Source organism: Poecilia mexicana, unplaced genomic scaffold (genome assembly GCF_051168715.1).
Source record: "Poecilia mexicana isolate PSO_F unplaced genomic scaffold, ASM5116871v1 scaffold_11, whole genome shotgun sequence".
In the NCBI taxonomy this organism is placed as follows: Eukaryota; Metazoa; Chordata; class Actinopteri; order Cyprinodontiformes; family Poeciliidae; genus Poecilia; species Poecilia mexicana.
In genome coordinates this window covers 27,110,670-27,125,848 of record NW_028263380.1, presented here as the reverse complement: position 1 = coordinate 27,125,848, position 15,179 = coordinate 27,110,670, and the positions used below count along the sequence as shown (strand labels likewise).

Below are 15,179 nucleotides of genomic sequence, written 5' to 3'. Positions count from 1 at the left end.
GCTTTCTTGTCTTTGAGGAATCCAGACGGCCTGAGAATCTGAAACCAGCCGAACCTTCATGTTCACCAGCTTCTCTCTCAACATGAAGATTTACTGAAATGTTAGCTTAGCTTCAGGGAGACTCCAACAAAATCACTCTGACTCCAAACATACAGAAATAAAGATAAAACTAAAGTTTGTATAAAATCTGCTGTTGCTGAAAAACTACAAATTCTGAAGAATTACAGAAAAGATTTGATGTGATGGGAATCCATCAGGAGCCGTTAGCTTAGCATTAGCACAGTGTGGTCTGGGTTAGGCCTAACCTCTAGATCCGATGAAGGAGATGGATGTATTTATGTCTCCTCCATCCGATCAGAGCCAGCAGCAGCTTTTCTTTATTCCCTCTGATATTTTCCTCACAGCTGCAGGATGTGGATGACCTGCCATCGACTTTCAGCTTGATGGGGGTTAAAACAGAAAGGTCGTCTGCCTCGACCTCGTCGACACCTTGTATTGAGCAGCCGCGGCGCCCCACGCTGTGCGCAAAGGTCGAGTCCTGGGGGGTCGGCACTATCGAGTGAGGGGGAAACAATCCGAGCGCCTTCCTCCGACCGGCCCGGCTGATTCATGTTCCGCAGAACCACAGAGGAAACAGACGGCTGCTACAGGAAGAAACCAGGAAGAATCCAGGAAGAATCCAGGAAGAATCTGTTTCCATCACAAATAAACCTTTGTCTCTTTGTTCTGTGATGCTGTGGGTCTCTGTAGATCTTTGTGGGTCTCTGTGGATCTCTGTGGATCTTTGTGGGTCTCTGTGGATCTCTGTGGATCTCTGTGGATCTTTGTGGGTCTCTGTGGATCTTTGTGGGTCTCTGTGGATCTCTGTGGATCTTTGTGGGTCTCTGTGGATCTCTGTGGATCTTTGTGGGTCTCTGTGGATCTTTGTGGGTCTCTGTGGATCTTTGTGGATCTCTATGGGTCTCTGTGGATCTTTGTGGGTCTCTGTGGATCTCTATGGGTCTCTGTGGATCTTTGTGGGTCTCTGTGGATCTTTGTGGGTCTCTGTGGATCTCTATGGGTCTCTGTGGATCTCTGTGGATCTTTGTGGATCTCTGTGGATCTCTGTGGATCTTTGTGGGTCTCTGTGGATCTTTGTGGGTCTCTGTGGATCTCTATGGGTCTCTGTGGATCTCTGTGGATCTTTGTGGGGCCAGCTGCACGTTGTCCAAACAAACCAACAGAAACAGCTTCCTCCTTCACTTCCTGTCGTCTCATTTGTCGTTTCTGTCAGCAGTAACAGCCGGCTCTTCATCATGTGATCCTTTTCAGTTCCAAGACATTAAAACCAACTCAGCGCAAAACCTTTTTATTGGAAAACTTGACTTTTCGAAACTGGCTTGTTTCCATAAAGAAAATGTATTTTTATAATTTCAGTTTGTGTAACTGGACGGTCACTGGAAACCATTAGAAAGACGCAGCGTTATGAACATCGTTTAATTTCTGGATTGTGAGATTATAAAACATTCTTACACCGAAGCGCCTCAGTGTCCGACCAGCTGACTGCATCATCATCATCATCAGCTGCAGATGGCGGGATGAAGGTGCAGAGCGGCCATGACGGCTGCTGCCGCCGGAGTCGGAGCTGCTCATCTTTCTCATGCTCTGATAGGAGGAAGATTTGAATCTCCGTCGTTCGTTTGTGGACAAAAAACCCAAAAAAAACAAGCAGGAGAAATTTTGTCCCGCGACTCAAAACTGAGTGAAGTGAATTAAAATGCAAATCCTCCATTTCCCAGATTCCTGCAGCAGATAAGCAACAGGATCTGTGTTTCTTTCATAAAGCGCAGGCCTGTGTGTGTGTGTGTGTGTGTGTGTGTGTGTGTGTGGCCTGGATCGGAGCCGAGGTGAGCTGGTAGGAACTGATTACATTCAGTATTGTCTCCCTGCTGCATCTCAATCCTCTCAGACGCCCAGCAGCTTCCAGTCCAACAGACTGAAGTTCAGACCCATTAACTGACATCTGTGCTGATAAGCCTGATGTCACATCAAGTTTTAATCTGATCAGAGTTCACTGGATGAACCTCAGGCAATAAGATGTTGATTTTCTTATCAAAAGGAAATGAAATAACTTGTTGATTTGCATGTTCGATGCATTTCTGATCCTGGATAAAAAGGTTTAAGTGGTTTAATGAAAAATCTGCAGAAAGTCACAATGTTGATCTGATTAATCGTCAGAATAACCAATTACAAAAATAATGGTTCGGTGCAGCCGTAGTTTGTTGAAATTTCCAATTAATTGTCAAAATAATTGGTTAGTCATCAGAATAATCGATAGAATAATGATCCCCGGACTAATGGTTCTGCTGGGTCGTAGCTTCAGTCCCCCAGCAGACAGAAACGGCTTTAGATTCATTAATATAATCACATCTTATTATTCTAATCAGTTACTCCAAATGCTGCCTGGTGACAAATTGCTGCATTAGCTAAACATGAGCAAACGTTTGGCCCCTGAGGAGACGCCAGCCTCGGCTCCCACTGACTCAGATCTGGAGACGGGAATGTTTTCACTCATGCACAGAAAACACATGTTGCATGTTTATTATCAGATGCTGTATAAATGTTGCTCTAATCAGGACAAGCGGCTCTGATCCAGAACAAAGACGGCGGCTCCGGCTGGCAGAAACAAACCAGAATCAGATCCATTATTCACACTTATTACTGCGGGACGGAGCTGGATTACATCCACAAAACGCCTCATAATTACGTCTAATTCCAAAAATCCATCATTTATCCGTCATAAAGGGACTGAATCTGGCTGTTAACCGTGGTTCTGTGGAGCCATTAGCAGTAGACAGCATGTGTCAGAAATGTCACAGCTGGTCTGCATTACTCAGCAGGACGATGGTGGCTGTCACCATGGTAACAGATGAGGTGATCATTACTAGAGACAAGCATTAAGAGCAGAAGGTTGAAGTTTTTGGACAAAAACTTGATATTTAACAGGATGTGTAAAAATGGCTGCCGTCTCTGGACGGATTTAAAGTTGAGCAGCAGCTGATGAAGCATCAGATTCTTCTGCTGCAGAATAATAAAATCAGATCAAAGCAAAAACCACCATATATGAATCTGATTTAGTTCAGCACCAGAATAAGACATTTAAAAATAAGGATGAAGTCGTAATGTTAGCAGGAAAAAGTTTTAATGAGACAAAAGGTTTTAGAGTTAAGGCAGAACCGGACCTCTCTACAGGACCGGTCAGCCTGTGATTCTGTCTTCCACACAGAATCATCTCAAAGTCCTGCTGCTGATAATAAATTAATAAGTTAAAAGGTGAAATATTTCCTTATTTGTTATAAACCAGTGAAGATTCGTAAAATGCTGAACTTTCCTCATTTCAGTTTCAAGTTTATTCTGCAAACAGACAATAATCTGGTAACTACATTTTATTTTTCTGCTTTGCCGGCCGGACACATGCATGTGGCTCTACTCTAATCGGATCAGAACCGGGCCAATCAGATCGTTCAGATTTGGGTTGCAGTTTCCTGCTTCAGAACGGAGACGAACCCGGAGCCGAAGGAAGTTCAACACTGGCAGGTGGAGAAACGGAGGAGATCCAAAGCAGTTTTCAGAGATCTGTGGAGTCGGGTTTGTTCCAGGAAACCGAGCAGCTGACCCGGTTCTGTCCAGCAGCAAAAAGAACCCACAGATGAATAATTGTGTATGAATAATTATGACCCTGTGTTGTTGTGAAATCCTTGAGCAGAACAAATGATTCATGAAACTGAGAGACTGACAGATTTACAGTTTGTTCCTGCCGAGACGCTGAGTCATCACTTCAAGAAACATCCGAGAGTTTCAGACGAAAACAAGGAGAGGAAGAGGAACAGGAAGAGGAAGAAGAGGAACAGGAAGAGGAACAGGAAGAAGAACAGGAAAAGGAAGAAGAGGTGGAAGAGGAACAGGAAGAGGAACAGGAAGAAGAAGAAGAGGAACAGGAAGAGGAACAGGAAGAAGAACAGGAAGAGGAACAGGAAGAGGAACAGGAAGAAGAACAGGAAGACGAACAGGAAGAGGAACAGGAAGAGGAACAGGAAGAAGAAGAAGAGGAACAGGAAGAGGAACAGGAAGAAGAACAGGAAGAGGAAGGCGAACAGGAAGAGGAAGAAGAGGAGGAAGAGGAAGACGAACAGGAAGAGGAAGACGAACAGGAAGAGGAACAGGAAGAGGAACAGGAAGAAGAACAGGAAAAGGAAGAAGAGGTGGAAGAGGAACAGGAAGAGGAAGAAGAGGAGGAAGACGAACAGGAAGAACAGGAAGAGGAGGAAGACGAACAGGAAGAAGAACAGGAAGAAGAACAGGAAAGGGAAGAAGAGGAGGAAGACGAACAGGAAGAGGAACAGGAAGAGGAAGAAGAGGTGGAAGAGGAACAGGAAGAAGAAGAAGAGGAACAGGAAGAGGAACAGGAAGAAGAACAGGAAGACGAACAGGAAGAGGAACAGGAAGAGGAACAGGAAGAAGAAGAAGAGGAACAGGAAGAAGAAGAAGAGGAACAGGAAGAGGAACAGGAAGAAGAACAGGAAGAGGAAGACGAACAGGAAGAGGAAGAAGAGGAGGAAGAGGAAGACGAACAGGAAGAGGAAGACGAACAGGAAGAGGAAGACGAACAGGAAGAGGAAGAAGAGGAGGAAGAGGAACAGGAAGAGGAACAGGAAGAAGAACAGGAAAAGGAAGAAGAGGTGGAAGAGGAACAGGAAGAGGAAGAAGAGGAGGAAGACGAACAGGAAGAACAGGAAGAGGAGGAAGACGAACAGGAAGAAGAACAGGAAGAAGAACAGGAAGAAGAACAGGAAAGGGAAGAAGAGGAGGAAGACGAACAGGAAGAGGAACAGGTAGAGGAAGAAGAGGAGGAAGAGGAAGAAGAGGAGGAAGAGGAAGAAGAGGAGGAAGACGAACAGGAAGAACAGGAAGACGAACAGGAAGAGGAACAGGAAGAGGCAGCAGCGTCTTCACGTGTCACGCTCTGGCTTTTATTCACTCCTGTACAGCCTGTAAACACTGGACAGTTTCCTCCTGCCGACCCGAACCAAACCAACCAGAACCGACCTAGGATGCTAGGATTGATAATTCAGTTTATTTTGTAATTTCTGCGACTAGCAGAGTTTTGATTTACTGATTGGATGGAAACGATCAATCTGATTGATTGATTGATTTTATTGGTTGTGAATGGAGCTGCTTTACTACCTACTTTATAATTTCTGTTTTGGTTTTAGACCCGGGGAGTCAGAGTGGAGCGAGTGTTTCAACAACGACTGAAACGATTAATCAGTAAGTGGAATAATTGTTAACTAATTCAGTGATTGATTAATAGTTAACGGCTCTGAAAAATCCCGGTGACACAAACACAACGCCTCGGGAATCGTTTGCTCAGGAAAACTGCGATTCTTGAATCTGCCCCCCTTCAGCAGACAGTTCAGAAATAAAACTCAGAGTTTGAAGCCAGTTTGTCCGTTTTTCAGAGAAACACACACACACACACACACCCACACACACACACACACACACACACCCACACACAGGCTGGTAATTCACTATTAATTCAAGGCACTTCATCGCTGAAACTCTGCCAAGTTGAATTGTCTCACAGAGATGATGGACTGAAAGAAGAGAGGAAGAGAAGAGTTTCATGTGAAACGACATCACTTCCTCTGCATAAAATAACCTGAACACCGTGGTGATGTGACCAGCGATGCTGCGCTGACAACATGAACGTCCGCTCCGAAGAGCCCAGGAAAAATAAATCTGCTACAAAGTCAGATTTAATAACCGGATCAAATTATGGAAAATCAGGAAACACAGAAACAAAAAGTCCAGGAAACTAAATCAAAAGATCCAATAAGCTCTGATAAAACACAAGTTTATCCACCAACCCGAACACACACACACACACACACACACACACACACACACACACAGATAAAGCTGATTAACAAAGAAAACTCTGCGATGCTGTTTGTGAGGCTACATGGTCAAAAATTAACAATTCCTGTCAGAGAAAAAGATGGAGGTCAAGTTTTATTAATTAATTTATGTCACAGATTAAACTAAATATTTAATGAGATTCTAAATATTTACAGCATCTGCTCCACCTCCAGCTGCTGTGGCTCTGAGTCAAACCAACCTGTTCCCCTCCTGGCCTGTGGGGGCGCTGCACCAAGAACCACTGAAGGAAACGACACAAAAACCTCTGAAGACACTGAGAGCAACTTCCTTCTTCACCAGATGGAAACAAGATGGAGATTTCAGCGGTTGGAGGATTTCTCTTTAGGCTAAAGACCAGGAGCCATTTCTGCTGCTAGTGCTAGGCTAGCATGTTAGCTTTGGTTGTGTTTACCCAGAATCCCCTGCACTGTAGTGCACTTCCTGCTTCTGGTCCGCTTGGTGTTTACATATCAAACCAGAGTGAACTGAACCGAAACCAGACGAGGTGTGGAGGACCAGAGAGGATCCGATTGTCTTAAGACGTTTCTCGGGTTTCTGCGTCTGAGCTGCAGGTTTTTCTAGGTTTGTCTCCAATCCTCTGATTGGTTTGCGTCCGTAGGAAAAGATGTGTATATAACCAGATCAGCTGGCCGGCTCCTCTGTGGTTCTACATGTCGATGTTATTTTGTCGTTAATGTCAGAGAATCGTTCAGAGGAACTGTTCAGCAGCTGCTTCTCTCTCCAGTCAGAATTAAACTCCAGATCCAAACTTGTTGTTTGGGGAGCGCCGTTCATGTTGCTTTGGTGATTGACAACCTCTGACTGCTCTCCCCATACGACTGATTAATCAGAATCGCTGCTCCCTGATTGGCCGGCTGACACACTGACACAGTGACTGACAGCAGGATAACCTGATTACCGGCGCGACCTGGCAACCCGTCCAGGCTGCAGCGCCTCTGCTCTCTGATTGGCTGCCAGGCTAATTGACTTGCAAAGAGGAAGCAGCAATTAGAAGAGAAACAACAGGAGCGCTCCACCCGGCCGTCCTCCATGATGACTTTCTGATTGCAATCACGACTGCCGCATAAAGAGACGCACATAAACACACCGTCACCGCGGAAAACGCCGCCTGCGTTCAGCCTGTGGCAGCGATCTGATTGGCCGGAGCGAGAACGGGACATGAACACCGGCAGGAACGTTCACCAGCAGACAGCTCAGCGGTGAGTTCACCTCGAGACAAGAGGGAGAGAGTGACGAGTTCAAACCACTTCAGTGGGAAGGAGGAAGATGAAGATAGAGATCAAAAACTATTCCTGTTAATCGAGGTTCAACTAAAGGAAAACCTTTACAGAAAACTGTCGTCTGTCATGTATAGTTCACCCTCCTGGCCACTTGGAGGAGACATTTTCAACTTTACGCTCAGTAAATGGCAGATGGAAGGCATCGATAAAATTCCTCTCCGGGTATGAACCGGACCCTAACCCCCTAACCGGCTTCAATCCAGCTGACTTCGATCCATTCAATGTTCCCTGATTTCCAAACTCTGGCTGAAGTGGAGCAGTTCCAGCCTCCAGAGCAGAGCATCAATTCATCCAGAGGTCAGGAGAAAAGATCATGTCCGTAACCTCAGTGCGATTATTTAATTTTATTGTGATTATTCTGACTGCAGTCGGCGGTCTCAGAGGAAGTTACATTAAGGTTAAAAGAAAACAAGCTTTCTATGTAAATATCATGGTAGATACCTGCAGCTTTTAGACGAATGAAAAATTGTAGAGTGGGTGTGGCTCACCAGAAATTACCGTAAATGTGGTAGTAGCCTCGAAAGGACTCCTTAATAAAACCTCAGCGTTTCCCTCCAAACCTCAGGAACCAATCACGGTCCAGCAGAGACAACCTCAGGAACCAATCACGGTCCAGCAGAGACAACCCAACGTCCAGGATGTTTTCTGACTTTCATCCACCATCTTGATTCTGCCCAAAGGTCTCCATAGAGAGGTTTGGTATCTACGGCGCCCCTGCTGACCAGATAACTCAGTAATTTGTCCACTTCAAGGACTGATGAGGAACTCAGTAAATCAGAGGTTTGCTTCAGCTCTAATGGTTTGTTTTTATTCCCTCCTGCTGCCTCTGAGCCTCCAGATAAGCTGAGCGTTTCTCCATGTCGGCGTGTTAACTCCAGCAGGTCGTTACCGGCGCCGCTGACCTTCATCAGGACCATCACCATCACTCCATTTCCAGGAAGCCTCTCCGCAGGAGGCGTCGCTGCGGTCGGGACGCGTCGTAAAGCCGCGCCGCCGCGGGATTTATGGATTTATTCATCAGCTTCTGAAAAGGTCAGGCAATTTTCCAGGTCGCTGCCCAAACAAACCCACACAGAGGATCCGGACGATCCGGCCGACGGGAGGCCATGTTGGCAGGTGCGCACACACCTCCAGCACGTGCGCGCCCACAGCTTAAGTACCGCGCACGTGCTAATGGTGCGGGGGAGAGTTTGTGTGATGCCGGTAGCTGTCTGCACGGCGGCTGCTGTGGTTAATGAGTTTGAAAGGTCAAACGCCTCTTCCTGAGATTAATGGGCTTCCCTGGTTTACGAGCCGCAGACCGACACGGATCCGACCGACACGCCGCGGCGTCAGGAGGCCCGCGGGCCGCCGGCGGACCGCCAGGGGCCGCAGGGTTGGTCATTACGTCAAATCAGCGTTTTGTTCTCACTGCGGCTCAGTACGTGAAAAAAAACTCTCCTTCTGTTGTTCTACAACCATTAATAACTTTTTGTTGATGATTGTGTGAAGTTTATTTTTTAGAAATGGGAAATTACATTTTAATTAGCATTAGATTAAAGCCAGGTGGCTAATTTCCATATGGAGTTTGATGTTTAATAATTATAATAATAATAATAACAAGCAGCCTCAGTACTGCACACTAAAACTCTTCATGAAGGAGGAAAGCAGGTAAATAAGTAGCTGATCTATAATGGTTCAATAATCCTGACTTTAAGTCGATAAGTGGAACAGAGTTAACATTGACGAAGTATTTCCTTATCTGAAAAATAATAAAGTAAAACTTCATCAAATTCTCATTTATTTCTCATTTTAACGTGTTTATATTGAAGTTCTGATAAAATTTCTACTTTATTCTCTCAGTCTTCTGAATTTAAATCTAAATATTCTGTGGTGGAGTCGACCTGAATCCAAACAGAAGCTTTAAACGTTTGGCTAACAAGATGGCCGCCCCGGGCGAGCTGACATCACCATGGAAACACATGAAAGCATTGGTGGAAAAAAATCCAAATTTTCCTGAAATTAAATCATCAAAAACAAAAAAGAAATGAATAAAAGTCCGTTTATAATCCGGCTTTAGGTCGACCTTCTGATCGGCTCCCGATGAAAATCAGGTCCATCAGTTATTGATTCCTTTAAAGAATCAGGTCTGTTTTCCAGGGTCCGCATCACTTTGTGGGCAGTACTGGGAGGACTGGGACCAGACTGGCTGAGGCTGAGAGGAAGGCCAACACGGTTAACCTTCGTGCTCCTCTTCCTCAGCTGAACCGTTCAGCTGCTCCCTGACACACGAAACTGAGGGAGAAACGGGTCATGAAAGGTCAAACTGGGGCTTAAACTGGGAATAAAGATCTGGATGCAGTAAATAAAGAAACAAGAGGAAAAGGTCGGGGAAGGTGGGAGGATTGGATCAGACTTCATCTGCTGCAGATCTAATCATCCGGAGTCGCAGAGAACAGCTTCTCTCTCTGAGGCGGCTGTTAGTGTCACAGGAACCAGACAAAACGTCTCTGTTTGGTTCCCCTCATGCCCCCCGCATTAAAGCACTGACTGTTTACACCCAGAGCGCCGCGTCCTGCCAAACCCGAGCTCCACCCAAACAAACCGCCATTCATCACATTTACACCCCGAGGAGGCTGCCAGCAGCCGCTGCCTCCATCCGTCAGCAGGAAACCCAAACTCCAGGAACGCTTCGCTCCCTCCTGCTCCGACGTTCTGCACACAACCTTTGCAGAACCTTTGCAGAAACCCTGGAGGTGTTTGAAACCTGAACTTTCTACTGCAGCTTCAGAAATGTGGGCATATTCATCAGGTGATGAATATGCATCATCAGACGATGCCTCTGTGTCTCATTCGTATAAATAACCCAGCTGGAGAAACGGCAGAAACCAGACGAGCTTCAGGTGAAACGAAAACATGGAAACTTCCTGTGTGAATGTGGAGATTATCCATCAACACACACACCTCTGATCTGACCTCTGCTGCACAGAAAGGTCGTTTGTAGGTCACATGAGTCGGCCTCAGGCGCCGAGGTTCAGTCATCTGGGAAATCAAACAATACTCCACTTAACGTCACCAAATGATTATTTATGAAAACTCTGACGAAATTGGAAATTTGATTAAAAACTTTTTGTTTGTTGAAAGCAGATTTTGTTTCACTGTTTGCAGCAGTTCATCCACATTCCTCTGACACGCCTCCTGACCTGCATCGTCTCGTTTTAATAACTTATATTCTAACAAGATGTTTAAAAATAGTTCAGCTGATTTTTCTGCCTCCATGTCTAACAGGAAGTCGACACTGATTGGCTGACATCGGTTTTAGCTCCGTCTCCTGAAAAACGGCGATCAGCAGCAGAGACGTTTTTATTTGGATGAAAACGTTTCCATGTTTACGATATTTCTTAAAACAACGTGTGGAAAATATTTGTTTTATAAAAAACAGATTTTGTGAATATTGCATCCATTTGTGCTCATGTTGCTCTGCCTGATAATCAGCTCTATTTTCCCTCCTTTCATTTCATCCTCTGTTCCTCTCCTCCTTCCTTTCATTTCATCCTGTTTTCATCTCTTCCATCTCTTCATTTCATCCTCTGTTCCTCTCCTCCTTCCTTTCATTTCATCCCGTTTTCCTCTCCTCCCTCCTTTCATCCCGTTTTCCTCTCCTCCCTCCTTTCATCCTGTTTTCCTCTTCTCCATCCTTTCATTTCATCCTGTTTTCCTCTCCTCCTTCCTTTCATTTCATCCCGTTTTCCTCTCCTCCCTCCTTTCATCCTGTTTTCCTCTCCTCCATCCTTTCATTTCATCCTGTTTTCCTCTCCTCCTTCCTTTCATTTCATCCCGTTTTCCTCTCCTCCTTCCTTTCATTTCATCCTGTTTTCATCTCTTCCATCTCTTCATTTCATCCCGTTTTCCTCTCCTCCCTCCTTTCATCCTGTTTTCCTCTTCTCCATCCTTTCATTTCATCCTGTTTTCCTCTCCTCCTTCCTTTCATTTCATCCTGTTTTCCTCTCCTCCCTCCTTTCATTTCATCCTGTTTTTCTCTCCTCCTTCCTTTCATTTCATCCTGTTTTTCTCTCCTCCTTCCTTTCATTTCATCCTGTTTTCCTCTCCTCCATCCTTTCATTTCACCCTGTTTTCCTCTCCTCCCTCCTTTCATTTCATCCTGTTTTCCTCTCCTCCCTCCCTTCATCTCATCCTCCGTTCCTCTGACCTTCCCTGCCTTCCTCCTCTTATCTCAGCTGAAGTGACGGCGCCCCGAGGCTCTGACAGGAGGACGCCGCGGCGCTGCGGCGGCCATGTTCACAAATCACTCTGACCGCTCGCGCTCTGTGAGGTCAGACATGTGATCCAGCTTCTGCCTCCTGAAATGAAATCTGACCAAAGTTCTACCAAAGAAACAGAAAAAATGGCCAACTGGAGCGTCACGTCGCCCCCTCCAGGAAGAGGAGTGAAAGTCTTCACAGAGTTTGGATTGTCCCTTCCAGGCTCCCATACGATGCTGAGATTCTCCCAGTTCTCAGTAAAACTCAGAGGTTCTCATGTGTTGAAGCTTTTGGTTTCATTTTGTAGAGTTTAAAGCTTTAAACGGCGTCTCTGACGTGGTGATGAGGGAGAACCTCAAGGCTGATTCCTCAGTTTCTGCTGTATTAAGATTCACTGCTGACTAATTATTTAAACTTCCTGTGAGTTTATTCTGGAAACCAGCAGAGTTAACAGGTAGAGCATCAAAGATCAACAACAAAGTTTGCAGCTGTGAGGCAGACAGCTGGACGAAGACGACGTCTGATTCCTCACATGGAACCCAAACCAGAACCTGCAGCAGGTTCTGGTCCTGCTTCATGTTTCCATCCAGTAAATGTGAAAACCTGACGATGAAAACATTTCCTTCAGGCAAACCGATTCTCACTCCGAGTCGGACAGAAGAAATAAAGTCCTGAACGTTAAGCCTGAGCTTTCCAGGTGAAAGATGGAAACTTTGCTGACATTTCCGTCAGTTTGGACCGGAACCGACCCGCTGGTCCTGATTCCACTGAACCTCTGCGTTCAGATCCGCATCACGGTTCATCCACAGCAGGAAACTGGCAGCTTAAGGAAAACTTTTCTGTTTCTGGTGAAATGATGAAACCTGCAGCGTTTCTCCTCCGAGCTCAGATTAAAGTTCTGATCGGATCATTTCCCTCCTGGATGCAAAAACGAAAATATTACCAAGAATTTCTGTTTAGTTTCTAGAGCAAAAATCTCAGAATATTTGGATTAAAATAAAATCTGCCAGAAACAGGAGCGATAATCCCTTAGTGTTGATAAAATGCAGATTATTCAATTTATAGATGAAATAATCTGAACTGGTGCTTTTTATATGAATATTAAGAAATAGAAATAACTGTCGTAGATCAACACCGTTTAAAAAGTTACATAAATGAAGAATAAGAATAAAAAAACTTTTGTCACATTAGAAACAAACAAGTTAGTTTAAAACATACAAACTGTTAAAACGGCTCCTGTGTGATGAAGACATTTAAACCAAACAGATTCAGAGTTTTTACAGTGTTGATGTTGATTCATCCGCTGATAAAATCATCCAGAAAAACGCAGCTGCAGGTGAGGATGAGGAGGATGAAGATGATGATGAAGGTGAGGATGAGGAGGGTGGGGGGGTAAATGAGATCCCGATGAGATGCCAAGGTGTGTTAGTGCTGAGGTGTGAGGAGACCTGGAGGGAGGAGGGCTGGACACACACCTACACACACACACACCTACACACACACACACACACATATCTACACACACACACACCTACACACACACACACACATCTACACACACACACACACATATCTACACACACCTACACACACATATCTACACACACACACATATCTACACACACACCTACACACACACACACACATATCTACACACACCTACACACACACACACCTACACACACACACACACATATCTACACACACCTACACACACACACACACATATCTACACACACACACACCTACACACACACACACATATCTACACACACCTACACACACATATCTACACACACACCTACACACACACACACACATATCTACACACACAGATGTGTGCTAAGTCAGCTCTTGGGCAGGAGGAGGAAGATGAGGATGAGGAGAAACAAAGAAGAGTCGGATCCCAAACACACACACACACACACACACACACACACACACACACACACACACTCCGTCAGAATGGAGACAACAGAACCCAGAGAGACGGGTCGGGGTCCGAACAGAACCGGTTTGCTCTCAGTCATCATCAGTTAGAGAACCGGCGCGCAGATCTGAACCCAGAACGTTCCCTGGTGTTCAGGGAGCCGGATCGGGTTGAGGATCCGGCGGCGGGTCCAGGTTCTGTTCGGGGTTCTGGAGGACAAGCGGGTCCGTTGTCCCTGCGGACAGGAAACGGAGTGTGTGTGTGTGTGTGTGTGTGTGTGTGTGTGTGTGTGTGTGTGTGTGTGTGTGTGTGTGTGATCCGTTCAGCTGCTTCTGTTCAGAAAAAAAATCCCAGATCTGAGTCCTTCATCATCATCATCATCATCATCACAGTCCGTCTCAGCCCGGAACGACGCTCTGGTTCTGAAGGTTCTGAAGGTTCTGAAGGTTCTGTTGCTTCTGTTGGTTCCAGAACCGGAACCTCCAGGTCCAACAGAACTCAGAGCGGATCAGGAAGGATTCGGAGTTCTGACCTGGATCTGCAGCCAGACACCGAACCCGTCCTGCTGGCCGAACCGCCCGGCATCTGGACCACAGAGGAACCACAGAAAAGTCCCGAACCCGTCCCGGGAACACTTTCTGTTCCTCTGGACCGAACCTTTCAACTTCAGCCTCACAGCAGCTAAACTCAACCAGAACCGGTCCAGACCGAACCGTGCACCTCTCCTCCTGACCCAGTTCGGGTCAGGACCAGCAGCTCCGGAGCGGACCGAACCGGACCGGACCCAGCGGAACCTACCTTCCTCCGCCTGGGAGACCTGGACCCGCCGCAGCAGCAGGACCCACAGCAGCGCCGCCAGGGTTCTACACACATCCATGATGGCTGGGTTCGGGTTCGGGTCCAGTCCGCGGGGTTCTGATCATTTCTGGCAGAGACGCTCGGTCAGCGCGAGCGCAGATCCGTCTGGTGACGCGCCGCTCCGCGCGCAGGCATTTCTGTGCTCGGGGGCGGGGCTTGGGAGGGAACTGACAGCAGCATCAGCCAATGAGAGGAGGCCAGGGAGCGCGGGCCAATCAGAGGCCAGGGAGCTGGAACGTGCTCACCTGGAGTTAAAACATGAATCTCTGCGGATTTTTACACATTAAGGTTAATTTTTCACTTCCATGCTCTGAGTTTTAATAAAACAAACTAACTGTTTGGTATTTAGTTTATGAATTAAACTAATTATTTCGTTTGTTTTATTAAATGAATATAAGAACAAACAAAAAGAATCAGATGGAGAGCAGGATCCGCATTCTGGTTCTGCTGCGGCAGCTCGGATATTCATTCATTCATTTCTGTTTTTCATTCATTCACAGTTTAAAATGATCGTGTCATGTTGACATAAACCAAATTCTTGAATGTAAATCAGAATTTCCTCGTTTTGTTTCTCCGCTCCAGTCAGATTTATTTAAATGTTTGACTTTTTCATTTCCAGAAACATTTTCCATAATTTATCTGCCAGCACCATAAACTCATATGTACTTTGCATTTAATTTTTTTCTTTAAATCAGGATTCCTATATGTCAGTTTTAGTTTCTGGTTCACATTGTGTTAAAAGTTTCCTATTGATCAACTTTTACATCCATTTATTAATCAATTAACCAATAATTAATCACCAGATCATCACTGTATTGATCCTCAGCTGAGCTTTTCTCATGTTGATGTTGAAATTATATTTTAGTTGCAGATGAATCATTTGCTGCA

The 15,179-nt window shown here is 45.6% G+C and overlaps 1 protein-coding gene across 1 annotated transcript in view; it reads right to left on the bottom strand.

Moving 5' to 3' along the window:
- The window catches only part of epha10 (EPH receptor A10), a 106,255-nt gene extending 91,919 nt beyond the window's left edge, over window positions 1–14,336 (bottom strand). Inside the window, exon 1 of the mRNA XM_014995935.2 lies at window positions 14,232–14,336. Within this exon, the coding sequence (XP_014851421.2) occupies window positions 14,232–14,310 (79 nt within the window). The 5' untranslated portion in view covers window positions 14,311–14,336. The remainder of the gene's footprint in view (window positions 1–14,231) is intronic.
- Window positions 14,337–15,179: the final 843 nt, after the last annotated feature.